This window comes from Aspergillus costaricaensis, assembly GCF_003184835.1.
Source record: "Aspergillus costaricaensis CBS 115574 unplaced genomic scaffold BO79scaffold_1, whole genome shotgun sequence".
In the NCBI taxonomy this organism is placed as follows: domain Eukaryota; kingdom Fungi; phylum Ascomycota; class Eurotiomycetes; order Eurotiales; family Aspergillaceae; genus Aspergillus; species Aspergillus costaricensis.
Genome location: NW_020291801.1, coordinates 2098385 through 2118410, shown reverse-complemented (window position 1 = coordinate 2118410; position 20026 = coordinate 2098385). Strand labels below are relative to the sequence as shown.

Here is a 20026-nt window from a genome sequence, read left to right as displayed (position 1 = left end):
TCCAAGATGAGTGTGAGTATGTCAGAAGACTCAAAAAGAAAGAGAGAAGGATTTCTTCAGCTGAGCCTCCTCCTTCTGCTCCTTCCTCTTATTCTCTTGCCATCATCATCTGCAAATGCGAGCGAGCGGGGCAACAAGAGTGTTGGCACTTGGCGGGAGGGAAGTAGTGATGTATACTAGGAGTAAGTTATTTTAGTCACTTCGTTGTCTGAATAACTGGATAACTAGTAGTTAGTTGGTTATCTTGTAAGTAGTAATGCGAGTAAGTAATCAGGAGAGCCGCGGTCACTCAGATAACTACTCACTACCACTACTTACTGTACGCTGTAATACATATAGTACCTGCCTAGTTGGGCAATTGGTCTGTTGAGCATTGCTTAAGTGCCCGTTTCAAAGCTTAAAGAATTAGAAACTCCTCAGTATTTAATTAAGAAATTAAGTAGTAGTAGAGTTAACTTTCATCTAAATACTGTAAGTGACTTATTTGTTTTTCTTTGCAGAGATGACGATGACATTGATATCTGATCTTCTGATAGAGCGATAGATAGATAGATAACCCGACAAGAAGGGCGTGTAACTAACAAAACATGCATACTGTATGTAATTGACGGAACAAAATACGGTGTGAAGACCACCTCACTCACCACCAGCACCATCATCATCATCATCGAAATCACAAGATCCAAATTCCTTGCCCCGCGCGCCCGACAAAATTAATAATCATAATAATAGTAACTAACCAAGTAACTAATTGCTTGCAACTAGTTACTTTGTAGTTAGCCAGCCGGCCTTCCGCACTCCGTCGTAAGTAGTGCTATTGCTAGATACAAGAGTGAAACAAATCTCCAAACATACCATGTCGATCTACATTTAGCAGCGCCCGAACTAGTCCGCAAGCAGAGACGCAGAGAACCAGTGGCTCAGACGCTAAATTAGGAGATGAGAAAATTGCGGACTTACGGTAGAAAACTAGCTAGGTATTCTAGTTAGTAGTTATTCACCTAATAATACATCCTACTAATATAGTTATTAATCAAAGAATAAAATAAAATAAAAAGGCCGCGATGACGATGATGATGTTGCCGCTCACTGCCGCTGCCGCGTCTAAGGGAAAAAGGAATGAAAAAAATAAAAAAGCCGCCCCCTTATCGAACGAAACGAAGAAGTTCGGATATTCTGGAACTAGTGGCGTTGCGCTAGGAATTTGATCCCTGGTTTTTTTTTTTTTTTGTTTCTTTTCTCACTTAACCTACTGTTTACTGCATGGATGCTGCTGCTGCTGCTATTTTCATACTGTCTACTTACTTACTAGTCAGCGTGAATCCACTGGGGCAAAAAGAAGAAAAATCAAGTAGTACTGCTTTGTAACAAGATGTAGCGTAGGACAAAGTGAGTACCTACGCAAGCGTCAACGTCTTGTCCGGTGCTGTGGTATGATATCGTTGTGCATGGCAAGTGTAGATCTGATTGGATGGTAAATGGACACATGGACAAGGCAGCGGAGTATACGCCATGGGTACATATACATAAGAAGGACATCTTGGTACTACACAAAAGTAGGGTAGAACAAGAAAGTAAGTATGTACATGGACAGGGTGTCTATCTGGGTAAGTAGTACAAACCCCCCATTCTACTTCAGATAGGTACGTACGGGAGTGGGAGTAAGTGATATGTGTATACCCTGTCTATAGTAGTAAAAAATAAACACCTCGGAAATAAGAACAAGGAAGGCAATAACTAGAGAATTTAAAGCACACTAAACTGAAAGTTAACTAAACCACATGCCTGGCTGCCTAGATAGTAGTCTACTAGCTTAGTGTCCCGAGCAAAACCCCTCAAACTAACTTAGTAGTAAGACAGGGACTTGAAATCGGACCGGCCGGCCGTCAATTAACGAACCGGCCCCAGCAAGAATGGCAACCCGTCAGCGAGGTTGGCGCGCCAAGCATGACCTCAATGCCCAGGGGGAAAGGGGGAGGAGGGAGGAAGAGCTGAAATGAGGGATAGGCGAGGTAACTTGGCTCCGAACTCAACTACTACTAATCATCTTTCTTACTAACGTAGGTTGGTAGATAGGTCTGGGAAGAAAGAAAATTCCTCAAAATCGTCATAGGATGGAGACTGACTGACGGATTGGATGGAAGAAGGCCTGATGTCTCGAATCTGTCGCAGAAATTTCCGCAAAAGTAACGAAAAAAATCTTAAGACACGCGCCGATGGCCCCGAGCCACGTTTTTTCTGGCATGGTGGTGGTGGTGGTGGTGCTGCTAGGCTGGGTGGTGGTCGGGATCTGGATCCCTGGCTAGACTGTGGGGGAATTCGCAGGTGGCTAGCTATATTACTGATTACTATAACCGGGCTAGTGACTATTAGGGATGGGTGTACCTGGTCTAGTTGCATAGTCTGAGGGGAGTGGAAAAGGCGGGATGAAGGGGGGAGAAGACTACATAATGGTAATATCCATGAACAAGGCTGGCGATGTAATTACTTACTACTAGTATCGGTATCAAGTGGTGGTCGCGGTGTAAAGAGAGAACAGAACTGGATCGAAGTACTTGGCACTTGCGCTGAAAAGAGTAAGTAGTGTGAGTAGATGAGGATGGTCCACTTTGTTCTCCTCCTCCTCCACTCATCGACCCAAAAGCGTGGCTGACAAGGCGTTGAGCAATGCAGTTTTAGTTAAAAATCAACGTGTGGGCTGCGATGGAATGAGCCGGCAGGAGAAACCAGCAAGTCATGTTGAGAGCATGAAGGGAGGGAAATTATTCAAAATGGAAGGTCGACTGGAAGATTAAAATTACATAAAAAAGAATAAAAGAAAAATAGAAGGGAAAAAGGCTGAAAGAAAAAAAGAAAATAAGTTTTGACAAGCAAGGGGGAGTGGCTTGGTGCCTAGAAAGAGATCTAGAAGCTTGCTCAAAGCATCTCGGGACGAAAAGACTGTGCGACCGTCTAAGTAGATACTGCCTTCATCGGAATGGGGTGCATGCAGACGGGCAAAAGCAATAACACCGCTACCATAGAATGACGACCCAAGCTGAAGGCGATATTGGTTGCGGTGTGAGAAGTGGCATGAATAGGTCAAAGAGCAAGCGACTAAGAGCAAAACTAGTCCTGCTGAATACTGGGTCCTTTCTTCCATGTGCGCGCGGCTGGGGTCCCTTCATACTAGTAGTAGTACTCCGTTAGTAGGGGGTGGGAACATTTTTTGGAAAATTAATTCGACGATTTGTGATGTGCCTAAAGGATAGCGCTAAATTCGTAGGGGTATCGTTGACTAGATAGATACCATCTATGGGGATCAACACTGCATTCACTCGAAGCCACTAATCTCCATGGCTTCGTGGTTAGCAGCGACAAGCGGATGGGCCACCAGGACTTTTCACTGGACATCCGGACAACCTCAGTCAGACTACGCCGGAGTTGGTCAAGCCAGGTTACCCCTAGCCATTTTGCGGTCAATTGTGAGGATGAGCCACATGGTTTGGCAAAATGGTCGACATGCTAAATTAAAATTAATCTAACATCTACCGAGGGGGGGCACTCCATGGATTGATGCCAAGGAATAGCATGATTGTTGGATTATTGCCGAGCTCTGAACAGACCAGTTTGATACTAGTAGATTCATGGATGGGATGATGACTACGTAGTTTTAAAATTACCACGGAGTTACTTAGGGGAACATGGCAGGGTCGGACCCGAGATGATGAGGAGGAGATGGCGAGGAATGGCGGGCGATGGAGACTCTCAAGAAGATGGCCATGGCTGATCGACATCCATAATCCATCAACCGTAACTCAAAAGCCCCCATTCCAGGTTGGTGCCCACAGACAATGGGCTTTTCCAATCAAGACAGCCTGAGCGTGTGTTACCATCCTCATCTGGGTGTGCATCAAGCAAGCCTGAGCTCCTGATCAACCCTTTCCCTGAGGTTGTGAAACAGAGGACACACTTCTGACACCAGCAGGTGCCCTAGTCTAGCGTCGCCCTCATCCTGCAGGGCCAACTAAGACGGCAGGACGGCCAGAAAGAAAGTGATGAGAAAAGAAAATAAAATAGCAAAAAAAAGAAAACCACGACAGGTCACGTCGCCAACCCTATGACCAGTCATTCCTCATCCCTCTGATAGGTATGCTGATGATATTATTCCGGCTGATCCTCAAAGAGCAGTGCACAGTCAAGGGATGGGGTGTGGGGGTTCGGGTCTATTGTACCTGCTACTTACTGTGTCATGTATTATTATGCTACTGTATCCTCGCCTTTTGGTTGCCTCGTCTCTGGGGCACGGACGGTGTCCTGGTCCTGATCTTCCCATCCCTGGTTCTATTGCTGGGATCAATGTCCCGGTGGATGAGGTCGAGTCAGTCCACTACAGCCTACAGGATCGATCGCATGACGAAGCGCGTTGCATTGTGTGTGTGTGTGTATGTGCGCGCGCCAGTCCCGCTGTGCCAAAGAAGGCATCCCCCGATCGGAATGGCTGGTAGGGGTCAAGAGCTAAGGAAGACTAGTGAGCGGTTGATGGCTTTGCCAAAGCGTACCGCCCAGTCAGTATCCCGGTAGACAGTATCCCGTGGGATCTCCATCCTGCGTTTATTACCTAAAGCTGTGCCGGAGATAGCGGCTAACTACTACGTAGTAGTGTTGTCGACCTTCAGGAATGAACAAATGCCCCCAGCTAGTCTAGTGTATTAGTGCAGCATCGTCAAAAGGTGACTGACAGAACTGGTTTTTCTCCGCATCGAACCATCCACGCAGAAACGAATGGTTTGGGTCGTGACCCGTTTTAATGGGTGGAGGGTGGATGATCGTAGGAAAGACGTAAGTAAACAGCGCGGACAAGCGCTATCCGGAACTATTGCCATCAGTGGATCCCTCGTTGGATTTAGGTCCCATGTCCTGGGAGCGCCCGACCGATCGCCGTAATTGGAGATTCGCTAGAGCCTAGAGGAAGTCATTCCGAAACTGATTATCATGGACCCCATTCTTATTCGCCAGACCAGCAGAAAAGGGCCTCTGGTTATCATTTCCCACTCTTGCTGGATGGAGCGCCTCCAGACTCACTATCCCGGAGGTGGAAGGCAGCTAAGTCCAAACCTCGTAAACCCGATGAATGCCCTTCCCCCGATTTTCGGATGGTTGCCAAGCCAGCGTGCTAGATGGAGTAGTGTGGCCTAGCAGTAAAAGTAGCAAGTCGGGTGGGTACCAGGCCATGTGTGCAACTAGTAGTTCGTTGATGTACGACGTAGGTACAGGCACCTGGAGAGAAGGGGAAGAAGGAGACTGGGGGAGGAAATATGTAGGTGTTCCCAGTATCCAGGTTGAGGGGATCGCAAGGAATCAATCAATGGGTCGAAGTATGTATCTACCTACCTAAATAGTTTAAACCAAAAAGACGGGCATATATGATTGATGACAACACCTACACTCTGGAGAACGATCCCGTCACGATAGAACTCGACTGCATGATGATGATGATGATGATGTTGAGCCACCTGACATGTTTTTGTTTGGGGAGATTTGAAATCATCCTCAGGCTCTGTAGCCCCCCGTAGTACTGGAAAATCACTCCCTCCCTTTTCCTTCATCCAATGAGAATCCTTTGAATGCGGTCCTTTTCCCCGGCCGATTGGCGCCCTTTTTGGGGATTGCCACCATTGACCAAATCATATTTCTACACGAGCTCGAGGCGTGGCACAGTGCATCCTAGCTTATGTAGGATAACATATCTGGGAACCTATCATCAGATCAGTTCGGCTGCTGGCTATCCATTTCAGACAGACCTCAGGCTTCTGGCAATGCGCACCGTGCGTGGCCAACATGCCGTCGCCGCCGCCGCCGCCGCCCGGGAGGAACGGGCAAAAGTGGGCGCTTGGTTCCCTTTTTTCCTCTTCTTTCTTTTGCATATGTATAACTACGTAGTAACTAGTCAGTAGTAGGAGGGAGGGGATGGGAACGCCCCGTAGTAGTGGCGCATGCGGAAATGAATGAAGATGGAATTGCGGTCACTCATGCACCAAGTGCGTTGGGGGATTGTTGAAATGTTGGCACACGGGATGCCCTATCTCTTCTGACTACTGACTACGGACTACTTCCTGTATAATCCGGTGCAGGGGCAATACGGAGGGACACATAGCAGGAACTCCCCTCCCATTACTCGAATAGGCCACCTGCGTTAAGCGTGCAGAGGGGGGAAAAAGGCACCGTATCCTGTGCCCTGCATGGGATTCCGAATCCTGATTCCCGGATGGGAAATGCCACTGACATCTCCCCATGTTTTCTTCACACGCATGAAAGAGATTTAGAAACTGGCTGATTTTAGGTTAGATAGTTATTGAATTTGTTTGATAATGAACTACAGTAGATATGATTTCTACAGTATACTTATCCCCCATTTTCAACTCTTTATTTTCTTTTTTTGTCGCTGACTGACATCCTTTCCGTCATGGCGTTAAATGGTACTTGGATCAGCCAGAAAACCCCCATGTAAATAGTGTGGTCTTCTCTCTCCGGAGTACTCTCACTACTTACTGCACTCCATCCAGTCTGTGGTTTGGAACGGGAACCACACCTTCATTTAATTACAATGATCTACTATACAGTACCGGCTAGTACTAGTTGATACTAGTGGTGGGGGTTTGGTAACAGCGACCGAACTCGTGTCTGCTGCTTTTTTACTTACGTCGCCCCCCCCCGTTCTGGCCTGTTTGGTTCGACATTCTTGGGGAGGGGGGGCGATGATCGCCTGTTAGATCCAGACGACCCTGTCATTGTGCGGCATTTCTTCTTCTGTCAAGGATAGCGCCACCTGCCGCGTCCACTGTTTCTGTTGACGCTTCCCTTTTGGATGCTAGTCTACAGTTCCAAATCTCTCTTTCTCTCTCCCTCCTCTCTCTCATCTCTCTCGGGGGATTTGAAGCACCTGATAACTGTAATATGTATGATGGAGGAATAATTACTAAGTACATCGTACATACTCATTGGTAACAGTAGTTGACTGGGTCGATAGTCATTCCCCGTTTGGTACCAACTTTTGATACCATCTACTAGTTACTACTATTATCTGCTAGGACGATCCGCTCAGACAACAACCTACGAGATACTAGTAATCTAGCAGCATTTCCCCCATCTTCTCCTTTTTCTCTCCTCCGACCACCCGCCTGTCTTGAACCCATTTCTTCCAATCACCATTCACATGGTGCCTGCCCGCGTTACCTAAACGGGGAAAACCCAACTTCCCGGACCGGAGCAAGACCTTCCACCGACCGACCTAACTAACTAACTAACCTAACTAACTAGCTGAGCTAGCCATGACCCAAACCACACTCTCTGGTCGCGTTCATTTCCTGGCCCAAGTCTACGGTACACCGTCCGTGGCGCTACTGGATGCATCTGGAGCCGGGCAAATCAACTTAGCGCGCTGTCTCTTCGGTTTTTATTTGTGCGAATCCCCTCTGTTGGCTCCTCTCTTTGGTCTCGCTCTCGCTCCATTTAGCCACACATAGCGGACATGCAACAAGGGCCACATTATCTACTATACTAGTACTAGTCCTCAAGAACGTGGGGACTTTCAGGATTGTGGAATACGGAGAACTAGGGAGTCCAGTGACTCAGATTCGGTGGGGAAAAAGGTAGGCACTGCCAGCCCAGAAAAATGGCACGGACACTGACTGGATCCTGGGACCGGACCCAGACCGGTCGGGTCGGTTTCGTTCCTCCCACTCGCCTTGGATACGAAGCAGTACGTCCACGTAGGTAGGAGAGAGAGAGAGAAACATGCCTGCTTAGTATGTCGAATCATCTGCCACGCAATCAATCCCATTCTCCTTTGCCTGTTAGGATGCAATTATTACTATTACCTACTTATGAATATCTTTCCAAGACATGATCGCTTGAATACCCAGTGACTAACGAACTCGATATTAAAGATGTGTCATTCTATGGGGTTTAATTAACTACTATCCGCTCTCAGTCCAGTCTACCTTTTCTTTTTCTTCGCTCTCTCTAACCGAACCCGTCCCGGGGCGCTGGTTCGGAATACGAGGCTTCGTTACCCATCAGTAAGGGATGATGACAACTAACTGGAAGCTGTAGGTATGGATTCGAGCTATATGCCTCCTAGTTCCATGCTGGGGCACCTTGGATTGGACACTACTGTAGAGTTAGCTGATGAATGCGCAGGATCCTAGACTGCCAACATAGCATAGCATATAGCTTGAGAGCCTGTCTGGAGTGCAGCAAGTGAACCTTTCATTCTTCTCTATGGTTGCCTCCTGCTTTGGGTCGCTGATCATCAACTTGGCTGAACAGGACCTTCATCGGAGTTACCTGGATCAAGTAGACTTTTGTTACCAGTCACCGTGTCGTAGTAGTAGTACATGAGGTGCATCCTCACTTGACCATCGGCCCATGTATGCACCAGACACCCAAGAGTTTGATCTTTCCCCCGGTGGCTCTTGCAGCTGCATGCAATACTATATGTATGGGTCCTCTCTCGGTAACCATTTGAGTTTCTGGGTATAGTAAGGGCTTCCTCGTCACAACCAAAATCCTGTCAGGCAGGCAGGCAGGCACGGCTTGTATGAAGCCAAGTCTGTCGCAGCTTCCTAGTAGGTCCTGTTACGGGATGGATTGACCATGCAAACGGAGGTCACTTCTCCAAGATCCCTCTTTACTCTCGTTCCTCATCTCTCAACATGCAAATTGATCATCCACCATCATGCGATATCCACTAACACACATAGTGCCTGAGGCTCGAGAGCAACCCAGCTTAGAGTTTCCTGGCACTGGGTCTGTCATTGTTGGCCCACCGCCTCCGGAGGAATAAATGTCAGCAAGCCAGCAAGCAAGTCACCACCACCACCGGCCTGTCAACGAGGGTTACCTGACGATCAAAATCCAAGTCGTGCCGGGTAATCGAGGAATAGTGCGATCTTCCACTGTGGTAGAGCCTATTGTAAGACTAGTCTTGATGGATGCTTTTTTTTTATTCCCCTCCCCCCGGTCTTCCAGGGTGGAATTGAGTTTCGACAAGCACCCACCGGTGCGATCGTCTACTGCTCACCCACTTTGTCGGGACCTTACTATCGGACCAGTCCCTTACCACCCGGTCTGGAAGGACGATCTCCTACCAGAATTGCACCTGCTTTTGACCAAAGATGAGCCGCAAAACCATGCTAGTAACGGGAAAAAAAGGCCCAAGAGTCGTGCTCGCGCGTCTGTCGGCGCTTCCGTGGGTGGACTCGCCGGGCAACAAGAAGATAGCTCAGATTCACAGCCCCAGCAGTAGCAGCAGCAGCAGCAGTCGCCTATGGCTTTTGGATCTGCTGGGGATCTCCCGCGAAAGTTTTGGCGACGGTCCAATATAAGCTCTAGGAACGGTGCCCCCCTGAATCCTGACAAAGTTACCGACAATTCCAGTCGATTCAACTCTAAACATTTTAGAGTTGGGCAGGGCTTTATTGGTTTTCTCCTAGCGACCTAGTCCGGCCCCTACTGCTGCTTTGGCCTGAGGGCTCTTAAGATGATCGCCGTCGTGTGGGACGCTTTCTTCCCTATTGTTCCGCTCTGATTTCCTTTTTTTTCTTTTTGGTTTTTTTTCTGATTAAAATTGTTATTATTATTATCGTTATTATTTGCCCACCCCCTTCCCTGCACCCAGTCTCCACGCCCTTCGTATTCGAGCGTGCGTGGCATAGGCACGGTATATGTCATGGAGGACCAGGACCATTTGGGGCTTTGGGGGGAGGGGTGGCTTTGGTTTAGGAAGGGAAAGCTCCGCTTCTGCCTTCTTTCATCCCGATCGAGCATCCCCGGGGGATCCCTGCTGGCACATTGGAGCAAAGACTTTCTGCACGGATCCCGACGGAGCCTGACTGGAACCGTCGACCGGTCCAGTGGAAGACCTCGAATCTAGACATCGACGCTGCCTTGCTGACAGGCACGTTAAGTCTTTTCTTTCCTTTTTATTTTGATTTAATTATATTTTTCATTTGACTATCATTATTTTTATTACTATTATTTCTTTCCTCCTACCAGAAAGTCGATCAACTGGGCACATGAACGTCAGCGGTCAGTCGGAACCGTGGAGCAGGGTTACTGAGCAGACGGCCATCTCTCCTTGAACACCGGCCGCAGTGGCGGGAGCGACGGAGGAGCCGACGAGATGTGAGCGAAGCAGGCAGACTGGTACAGAGGAAAGTTGACGCGGCGCACAGTCCTCCTCTTGGGCATCTGGTCGTCATGCGGTTCCGTCTACTCGTCACAGGCCACCACGGGTTGCGCTGTCCTCTACTGGTTATGAATGTTCTATGGAAGCTGACGAAACCAGTGGTCTTTGGTCTTATTGTTGAGAGGGTTCTATTGGGTTGGAAATAGGTCACCGGTGCGGCCGGGATGGATCGTTGACGACTAAAGTGCGGGTATGATGATGGGCGGTGATGATGACAACCGAGGTCATCGATCATTTTCCCTCACGACTATCCATGTGTGTGCGCCATGTTTCTATTTCTCTCGGCTCTTCCATTCTCCCCTTTTCTTTGTGTCTGCCCTCCCCTCATCCGGTAAGTGCTTGGTTTGAGCATGATATTAGTATGACCCCATTTTAAGGGTTTTATTGTGAGTGTGCGTTGTGGTGTAGGCTGGATATAATGACTACGAAGACTGGGATGATCAGAGCCCGAGGGAAGTGTCGGAAGAGGATAAGAGAGGGGAGGGGAGCTACTGTGAAAAGGCGCGCGCATATGGGCCGCAGAGCTCGGACCGCGTTTGCCAGATTGGGAGGGTCACGAAATCCAGCCGGAGGAGGCCCAAAGGGAAAGAAAAGAGAGAGAGAGAGAGAGAGAGACAGAGACAGAAAGATGGGGAATGGAGCAGTTGCCGGGTCGAGCGCATACCCGATTCGATGTGTAGCAATTGGATGGGATGCAAGTTGCTGGGGCGTCCCAAATCTTCTCCAGACCCTCTTCTCACTCTCTGGGACCAATCCGAACGGGTGCCGCCTTGACGCCATGCAATAATCACCCGTCCTCTCACAACCCCCGAGATCTGAGCCCTGGGAAGAGGAGGCGGCCGTTTGATTGAGTTGTCCTTTTTTGTCTTTTTGGTTTTACTTTCTTGCCCCTTCCTCCTTCCGTGAGCTAAGTTAGGTATGTTACTGGGATGATGGTGGTCGTACGGGTTTCAGGAACCTGATGTTTGATTTGGATGGGCTATGACGATAGATAGGGTAGTATTGGAGAGGGGGACGAAGTATGTATGGGTGTGTATGTAAGTAGTAGTTATGTAAGTAAGTGTGGTGGTTTGCTGGCTGGGCTTACTAAAGATCGCCCACTAGGGAAATATTAGGTAAGTTAACTAGCTACTTAGTTAGTTAAATGGCAGCTGCTCGATGACGATGTGAGAATGGGTGATGATTTAATAGTGCAGCGAGAGAGAAACAAGACCATGGAGGAGAGGAACAAGAGGAAGAGAAACTGACTAACCCCGTATTGTTACTGAATTGACGGATGGGGGATAGGGCCGTCCACTACTCCGTATACCATTTTCATCTTTCATTTTTCGTTTTTCATTTTTTAGTTTTCTTTCTTTCTTGTTGTTGTCAGTCTATCTGAGTGTGTTATACTATTTAGTGGCTGTAGTATACCATGTTGAATATTACTTGATTCTTAAGAACACTCCCATTTACATATCTTACTACTTAGATACTGAGCAAAAGAGCTGGTCGATCGACTCTGCCCGAAAAAGGCAAAAAGTGGATTCTTTTTAGATTTCTGGGCCTCCCCGATCCATGACTGACCGGTGCACATCAAATCAAATCAACTTACAACTTACTCTCTTTTCGTCAGGGGCGGAGCCGTGGTTGAAGTGACCGCTTTTGCCCCACCCCTGCAGCCAACCCCTCAATCAGTTCCAGTTCAGTTCTTTTCAGTTGAATGGAGTTGTGGGAGTGTATCATGGGATTGATTTCATGGTTCTACCTTTCATATGATCAGGAGGAATCAATAAGAAGGGATGAGAAACATAACATAGCAAAACATGATTGGGGGGTTTCCATATGACGTTTTTGCCAATTGGCTGTTATGTAGACCTCTACTACTACTAGTAGTAACAGAAAATGAATGCGGAGAATGGCAGACGACCCGATAAGATTCCTCAACCATCGACCATCATGGAGAAATCAAGCAATCAATCAATCGGTCAGTTAGTCGGTTAGTCAATCAATCGCTCGCAACATTCCTGAGTGAGTCCCCTCTCCCCTTCCACCCTCCATCCCTCTCTCTCCTCTCTCCGCTATAGGATGATGACCCGGTGGATATCTTGACAACAACACTTCATAGCGCTCCGCCCCCCCCTCTCTCCTTCCTTTAGTTATCGAGGCGGTGGGATGGGCATGGGATGGTCATCCCGACCGTGCACGGTAGTCATTGAGCCGCCAGGAATACACGCTCAGATGTAGTTAGTTGGTTAGTTAGTTAGTAGTAGCTCTGATCCCTCATGGGGCGTCTGTCCTCCCGTCGAATTATTTCCCGCCTCCTGTGTTTCTTTCCCACTTCCCCCCTCCCAAAAAGAGGTGTAGGTAATAGTAAGTACGTAGTAGGTCCAGGCGGCTCACGCCTAACTTGACACAGCCTCCCCCCCCCTCTCGTTGAATCCTTCCTCTCCCAACCGAAAATCCCTCCCGCACTAAGTAGATATATGATGGCATTAATCCCTCGTTAATCGTGGTCTCCTCTCCCTCTCGTTCCTTCTCATGGGCTTATGGCGGGGGTGATAGTCGTGGAAACATGTCTGGTTATTGGTGAACTACTGCTTTTTTTACTAGCTAGTGGGTAGTGACTCCATACGATCTACTGTGATAAATCCAGGATTCGAGAGTAGTCGGAAGGATATACCAGCCAGGATGGCTTTTGTTATGTCCATAGCTAGCTTGCTGTTCGTTTCCCCCCTACGCGGCTCGCGCACGCTCGTTCGATTTACCCCGGCTTTGGCTGACATGCCTCCCCCTTCTACTACTCCTTCTAGCTAGTTTAGCTAGCTAACTTAGTTACCTACTTTACCTACCTGCCTACCTACCTAATATCGTACTTAAAATCACACTGGCGCATACTTAATTAGCCCGTATCCTTTCTCTCTATATCTATGGTCTATATCTGATCATCCCTCCCCTCTCCCTTCTCTCTCCCCTTTCCCACACACCCCCCCAAGACTTATTTGCACTGCGCGTATCCTTTACCCCGAGTCTATCCGTCATTCCCATCTCCAAACCCAAACCCCCTCATCCGATAATAACCCGATAATTTCCAATCCCATGCCCCGTTTATCCATCCTTCAGGTACCTGCGATTCACCACACCGTCCTGGGGCGTCCGTCTCATCTTGTATTTCGTCTCGAATTGGCGGTCCCTTAGCGATCCCCCCGATCCACTCTCCCGTCCCCTCATTAACCTCCTTCCACCCACCCCTCTTTCATCAATTTTGACTTTCACTTGTTCTACCTAAATCTTAAAATCTTCCCCCCCTACTCTTCTCGTCTTGAATCTCGGATTGTTACATGACTTGTTCCCCACTACTGACTGTTTTCCCTGCATTGGCGTCTTTTGGAGGATCTTATCTTGGTCATCCTTACATTTCCCAAAGTTTACGAGTCTATCTGGAAGGGAAAGCAAGTGAAAGAGCCGCAAGTTAAACCGACGTTGACAACAACAACAGCAGAAGAAGCAGCAGCAGACACAGTGGGATAAGAAAGAAGACGCAGTCCAAGTTGAGTTGATTGTGTGTGTGCAACCAGGCCGATAAAGTCAACGTCACTCCGCTGCCACGGCTAAGGTTGGGACCTACTTTTAGTAGTTACCAGCAACTCAAAACCAAACCAACCCCAGCAAAGTGAAACGGGGTACCTGCTTCTCATCATCCCCGCCAGCGTGGATTCACACTTTCTTCACTACTACTACTCCTGGTAAGTCAGTTGCTCTCTTGTGTCTGTCGCTTCTTGGGAAGTATGTACCAGGATTGGATCAATACCACAATACCACACACACATACCCTGTGCCAACACATACATTCTCCTATCATGACTGTCCAGTGTTATGCCTATTTGTTGTTCTTTCCTGCGAGATTGATCTGTAGACATCCATGACTACCAGATGTGGTTTGGTGGTGGATGTTTGGATTATCTCAATTTCCCCCCTGTTCCTCCTTCGATCCTAGTTCCTCCCAAAGCCTATCTTGTGTCATACTCTTTTCTTATGCTTAACTAAAACTACCATTTGACTGGATCTGCAATTTGCATCGACTGGATTCCCCAGTGGATCTGTTGATATTCGTTCTGTATTTTATTTTCCTCTTCGTGTTTTGTTCTTTACCTTCTATTTTTGTTTCTATTTCTATACTTCTTATGATTTTTATTTTTATTTTTTTTTCGCCCCATACCCACACTAGCCCATTCTTACCGTCTGTTGTTCGATGTTGCCTCCCACCCCCAAGAAGAGTGTGAAGCAGGAGAGATGGGTGCGTGTGGTGTGGTGCGCATCTTTTGGCGAAAAGGAATGAAAGATGGAGCCCGCCGATGGCCTCTGCCTCATGGCCGGAGAGATCCACCGGCGGCGGTGCTTCTGGCGGGCTTGTCCTGCTCCTTGGGATCACTAGTTGCACCCACACCCCATCCGTCCTTCCCAATTTCTGCCTCCTCCCTCTCTCCCCTCTGGCACTGCTCGGGCCTACCAGTCTGGGTCGCCCCGCCTGCAGCCCGGTCGCTCTTCATGACGGAGGATGTTTTTTTTTCTTCGCTGAACATGTCCTTCCCTCCGTCTGCCTGGCCGTTTGGCGTTCCCTGCAACCCGCACCATGCCCGGCTCTGGTCTAGTTGGACTGGCCATGGTAATTTTCCCTTCCCTTCCCTGGTTTTCCTGATCACCAGGAAGGGGGAGGGGGGGGATGAGGGCCGCCTCTTTTCTTTTCCTTATTTGCTTACCTACCTTCCCTGTTGGTTTTTTGCTTCAAAAAAGGAAAAGAAAAAGATAGATAATTATTCCTTATGTTTAATTGTCTCTTCGTGTTATTTTCGATGATTTTTTATCTCTGTTTTTTCTCTACCCGGACAACTCTTTCTCTTCCCTATCTTTTGGAAGGGAAAGGTGTGAGAGTGAGAGGAAAGGGTAAAAAAACACGAAGCTTCTTACAATACCATACATGGGTACCCTGCCAATGTTCTGGGAATTGGGATGATTTTTTGGCGTTATTTTTTTCGACTTTTTATTTTTTTTTGGCACTGCTGCTCTTCCCCCATACAACTATTCCATTGGGATGGGATTGCATTCCTTTTTTTTCTTTTTATTTTTTTTTTTCGCTCTTATTTTATTTTTCCTAATTTTTTAATTTTCGTTCCCTTTTCCTCTTTTTTTCCTTTTTTATTTTTTAATTTTCCCTCTTCACTTTTTTTATATTTTTTTTATTTTCTCTTCCCTTTTTTTTTTTTGTTTCCTAATTTATTATATACCTGATTTTCCCTTTTCTGATTTATTTCTATCTGCCTCTTTCCCCGTCTCGTTCCACGGATGTTTAAGGTCAACTATTGTCCCCTCTTGTCTTCCGAGTCCACCACACTCCTTCCCTTCAAGCATCCCCATTCACTTTGAAACATTCCTGGTCTCTACTTGCCTTTGGAAATTCATCGCACTTCGTTTCTCGCATGGCCCGGGTGGCTTTACGTGAAGCTCCAAAGTGGATAAATCGGCTTACATACCTGCTCCGAAACAGGCACCGAACAGCTCATACGGCGTAAGCTGAGCTGGTCTCCCTCTCTTTCCCTCATCACTATCGCTTCTCGCGCAGTGGATTGTTGCCCATTCAACAATTCCCGAAACTCCGCCTCCTCTTGCGCAGCAGCATCAGCAACAGCCTTTTGGGTTGAAGAGAAACTCCCGCGCCCAGGGTATTTAAACTCCCTGTCAAAACGGGTTTCTCCTTGCAAGCAGAAAGCTTGGGAATTCCCGCAGCTGGTTTGGTTGGAGACTCAACCTACCTCGATCCGATCGCTTTCCGTGGAACCGGAGCTCCAGTCGACCCAGCTGCACTAGGGCCAGACGCTGCTCTCCAGATCCAACCCTTTCCCTGTGCGAGGATTTGGGAAAAAGGACGGGCCCGTGCTCGCTGTCGATCCGGCTCGCCCAAGTCTGGTAGTAGCCCTTAAACTCAGAAGGAGGGGGGCGCTTTAAACTCGCGCCATCGGCCCTCTTCTACGGTTCAACCATCACCGTCAGCTCTCTCGACTTGTCATTCTCTCACCTTCGCACCAGAGGTTCCCACTCCTCGTCTTCCCCCCAAAGGTTATTTGCCTCCCCCTCCCTGCTTTTCTGGAGTCCCCCGATTCACTCCCTTTTCCCCCCTCCCTCCCCCCATCCCATTCATTTTTTAGCTCGGGACATCGTCCTAGCTTTTTCTGCAACGGCCGATAACAAAGAAAAGAAATTCTGACAGCCTGTCAGGCGGGATTGTTCTGATCCTATTCACTGCTATTCTTCCTCTGCTTGGTGTCGAAACGCCAGTGTCACCCTGGCCAATCCGTCTAGCCGAGTTACTGGGAAACCTTGATCAACGGTGGTGTTAACCTTGATTGATTTTACCTCTTTGCCCCCCTTTCAACTAGGTTCGAACCTACAAACAAACGCAAAACAATGGTCAACGGCACCGCTACGGTGTTGGAGCCCACCTTTACGGGATACGTCGCGACAACACAGGATGCGCTGATTCTTTTCGAGGCCTGTCTGACGGGAGTGCTGCACCATGTGCCCCGTCGGCCTCACGATCGCGAACGTGGTCACCTGGTCCGCAGTGGCAGTGTGTTCATCTACGAGGAGAATTCGTCGGGAATTAAGCGATGGACGGATGGAGTGACCTGGAGTCCCAGTCGAATTTTGGGCAACTTTCTCGTCTACCGCGAACTGGAAAAGCCATTTCCTCCCGGCGAAAAGAAGCGAGCGATGAAGAAGGCCAATCGACGCCCGGTGCCTTCCACGAGACCTGGGGAGCCGTATCCGCGACAGGACAGCAACGGCGGCTATTCGCCGTCTTCGACACCCGGTCAGTATCCTGGAGACCGACCACACCAGTCGGACGTGGAGAGAGCGTTGGTGGGCTCGCTGGTGGACTCGTATGGCTTCAAGGATTCGGGACTCGTGAAGAAGACGATGAGTGTGACGGTTTCGGGGGTGACACACCACCTGGTCTCGTATTACAGCGTGGAGGACGTGATGCGCGGGCTGTTGAACCCACCATCGATGGTCGACTCGCTGCGGTACATTCGGCCTCGTGCAGAGCTGACGCAGAAGCAAAGCTTCCGGGCACCCATCGATGACTTGGAATCAGGAGGTTTAGAGAACCCGAACGACCCCCATACGATCTACGGATACCGACCTCAGTTGGTAGCACCGCCCGGGTATGCGATCCCCAACCCTCATCCCGAATTCTATATGCACCCCGCGCCGTATGCTGCTACGCATGCTCCGCAGACTGCGGCCATCCCGGGATACTCGATGGCAGGGTCGATTTCGGCGCAGCCAGCTTCCAATCCGTATCTCCCCGCGCCGTCTGCACCTACCCAGATCCCGCAGAAGCCAGACGACTACTCTCAATTCCGGACACCCACTCAGTATGGAACGAGCTTCGATGCTCTGGGTCACAATGCGCTGTCGTCGTCGATCCCTTCTGCACTCAATACGGGCATTCCGAGTTCCTTGAGCGATCGCAACCGATCCCAGTCGGATCACAGCCCTTCGGCCTATCGCAACTCGTCAATATCCTCACGCAGCGTTGCGACCGACGCGACCTCGCCCATCGATCCGGCCACACCGGCCACATATTCACGGGGAGGAAGCTTCAGCCTGGGTCCGCTTGATGGTCCGCATCAACCACTGGAACAGCGTGGCATGTCTGCGTTTGATCCGGGCATCCCGCGCCGGGAGTCGAACCCGATGCATGCGCCTTATTACCCGGGCGCAGACCGGCATCCGTACTACGTGAGCGCTACCGCGCCAGCAGCTCATGCCAATTACCCCGTGTCGACATGGGCAGCGGCTGCTGCTCCGGCGCAGCCTCAGATATGACTCTGAATTCTCCAGCGACCATAACTTGTGGTTTTACCCTCGCTTTAACTTTATTTCTCACACCCCCCTCTTTATTTTCTTCCGTACGAATTTTATTTTTCTGTTGTTTCTCAGAAGGGCGGCAATTTGGGAATAGACTATGCATATACGCTGTGGATGAATACCCGGGTGGGAAAACGCTCTTAGAGGAGACATGGGTGGCTTTTTCCTTGTTGCTGCTGCTTCTGTTACCCCTACGATGATACGATGTCGATCAAAATACCTTCTTTTTCTATTATATTTTTATTAGCCTGTTCGCGGGTAGTACCCTGGGGGGTTTTCTGGGATTTATTCTGTGTTTTCGCTGTTTGGTGGTCTATGATTTGTTGCGAGTGTGGATTGGTTTTCTGTCTTTTTCATGCGATTATGAGCAATGGGACGGTTTTGGGTGGCATGGTTCTGGGGCGGCTATCTGTCAACACTTTTGTTTTTGTTTTGTTGTTCGTGCTACGTGCTACTCTACGTGATGCTCATTGCTTTTGTGTCTGTGTGCTTGGTCCGCTATCATCATATCCTTAGTTGTTACATATGGGAGAAACCATGGGTTCTTAGTGGTGTACATGGAAATTATTTGACGAGATGATCCCATCGGTGATGCATACAACCAATCGATCGATCAATCAACAATCAATCAATCAATCAATCCTGTGTTTCAAGCTGATTTTGTTCTTGGCAAATATTAATGGGTTGTGGTTGTGGTTCGATTAGATGCTACGGAAGGGCTTCTTCTTGTCATGTGCGGGAAGGATAAGTTGGTGATATCATCAATTATCATCTCATCACATCATTGTCGGGGTCTAGACAGGATGATTATTCATTCACTCGTTCGGTTGATTGATCTATGAGAATGCAGTAGTTCGCTATCGCCACGGTTTTCTTGAGTTATATGCATATAACTTGTAAGATTCAATCAATCAATGGCCGACTATGCATACGATTCTTCTTCCTGATTGTGTACTTGTAGTAGTTTACATATACTACATAACTTGGAATAAATTTGAAGCCACTCAATATCCTAATGGTCTAGACCCATCTACTTACTACCTTACTAGCTAGTATATTGGTATGTGTTGAAAAAAAACAAGGAATTGAGTAGTAGTGAGAAGAGAGAGGTACATAGTGGATTGATTGTAATAAGGTAGTAATTAAGATCGAGGCGATCGATCGAATCGAACCGGGAAGTTTAAGGCAGTGGTAGTAGATAGCATGGATGGATGTGGATGGGGGATGTGGGAAATCGTAAATGGGTGAAGAAGTTTAATGTCACGGTGACACTTGACACTTGATACTTTGCTTTTGGCTGGATATCTCCACATCTTACCTCCACTTTCTTACTTACAAGGTGATCTAGACCACTTACTGTATTTCTCTCTCTCTCTCTCTCTCTCCCTTCTACTCACCAATATATTTGAGGGTTGTATATTATGTGCTGACTTGATAATTAAATAATTGTTATCTGGCTCATCTCTGACTCTGATAATAATGATGATAATAATGAGTTCATTGCAAGTTCTTAATAAGTACTTGTATGTTTGTAAGTAAGTATGTATGTAACTATGTAATTTATGTACTTGCTATATAGTCCTTTTCTCTAAAAATCAGTATATTAACACCTGAACAGCTCTCGTAAATATATAATCTATTACAGAATATATTGTTAGTAGTTAGTAGTAGTCAATTCAACTGGGTTAGGTAAATGTACGCATTTATACACATCATGATTTGATTGTATGTGTGTAAACTACATGTGGTAGGGTTGATCTTGTTATAGTTAGTTAGTAGTCTAGTCTAGTCTGTAGAGTTATGCTCTATATCCCTCAATCTACTATATACCCAGAACTATGAGGTTCGTATATACTATCAGTAGTAGTAGTAGTAGTAGTCACT

General features: G+C 47.9%; 4 protein-coding genes across 4 annotated transcripts; all 4 read left to right on the top strand.

The window, feature by feature from the left end:
* Positions 1-3744: 3744 nt before the first annotated feature.
* BO79DRAFT_261959 (uncharacterized protein) lies at positions 3745-4712 on the top strand. The gene is made up of 2 exons (XM_025686541.1): positions 3745-3816; positions 4070-4712. The coding sequence occupies exon 2, from the start codon at positions 4132-4134 to the stop codon at positions 4561-4563; it is 432 nt and encodes a 143-aa protein (XP_025545538.1). The 5' UTR covers positions 3745-3816; positions 4070-4131; the 3' UTR covers positions 4564-4712.
* Positions 4713-4764: 52 nt separating this feature from the next.
* Positions 4765-5438, top strand: BO79DRAFT_185502 (uncharacterized protein; the record flags this gene model as incomplete). Its single annotated transcript, XM_025680403.1, has 2 exons — positions 4765-4821; positions 4890-5438. 2 exons carry the CDS (start codon positions 4765-4767, stop codon positions 5157-5159), a joined length of 327 nt encoding a protein of 108 aa, XP_025545537.1. The 3' UTR covers positions 5160-5438.
* Positions 5439-8409: 2971 nt separating this feature from the next.
* On the top strand, positions 8410-10911 carry BO79DRAFT_223750 (uncharacterized protein; the record flags this gene model as incomplete). The annotated part of the gene is made up of 12 exons (XM_025683624.1): positions 8410-8449; positions 8559-8609; positions 8753-8912; positions 9013-9109; positions 9203-9285; position 9685; positions 9766-9949; positions 10181-10296; positions 10356-10384; positions 10417-10486; positions 10676-10765; positions 10876-10911. The coding sequence occupies 12 exons, from the start codon at positions 8410-8412 to the stop codon at positions 10909-10911; spliced, it is 957 nt and encodes a 318-aa protein (XP_025545536.1).
* A 5761-nt stretch (positions 10912-16672) lies between these two features.
* Positions 16673-18100, top strand: BO79DRAFT_185499 (camp independent regulatory protein; the record flags this gene model as incomplete). The annotated part of the gene is made up of 1 exon (XM_025680402.1): positions 16673-18100. The coding sequence occupies one exon, from the start codon at positions 16673-16675 to the stop codon at positions 18098-18100; it is 1428 nt and encodes a 475-aa protein (XP_025545535.1).
* Positions 18101-20026: the final 1926 nt, after the last annotated feature.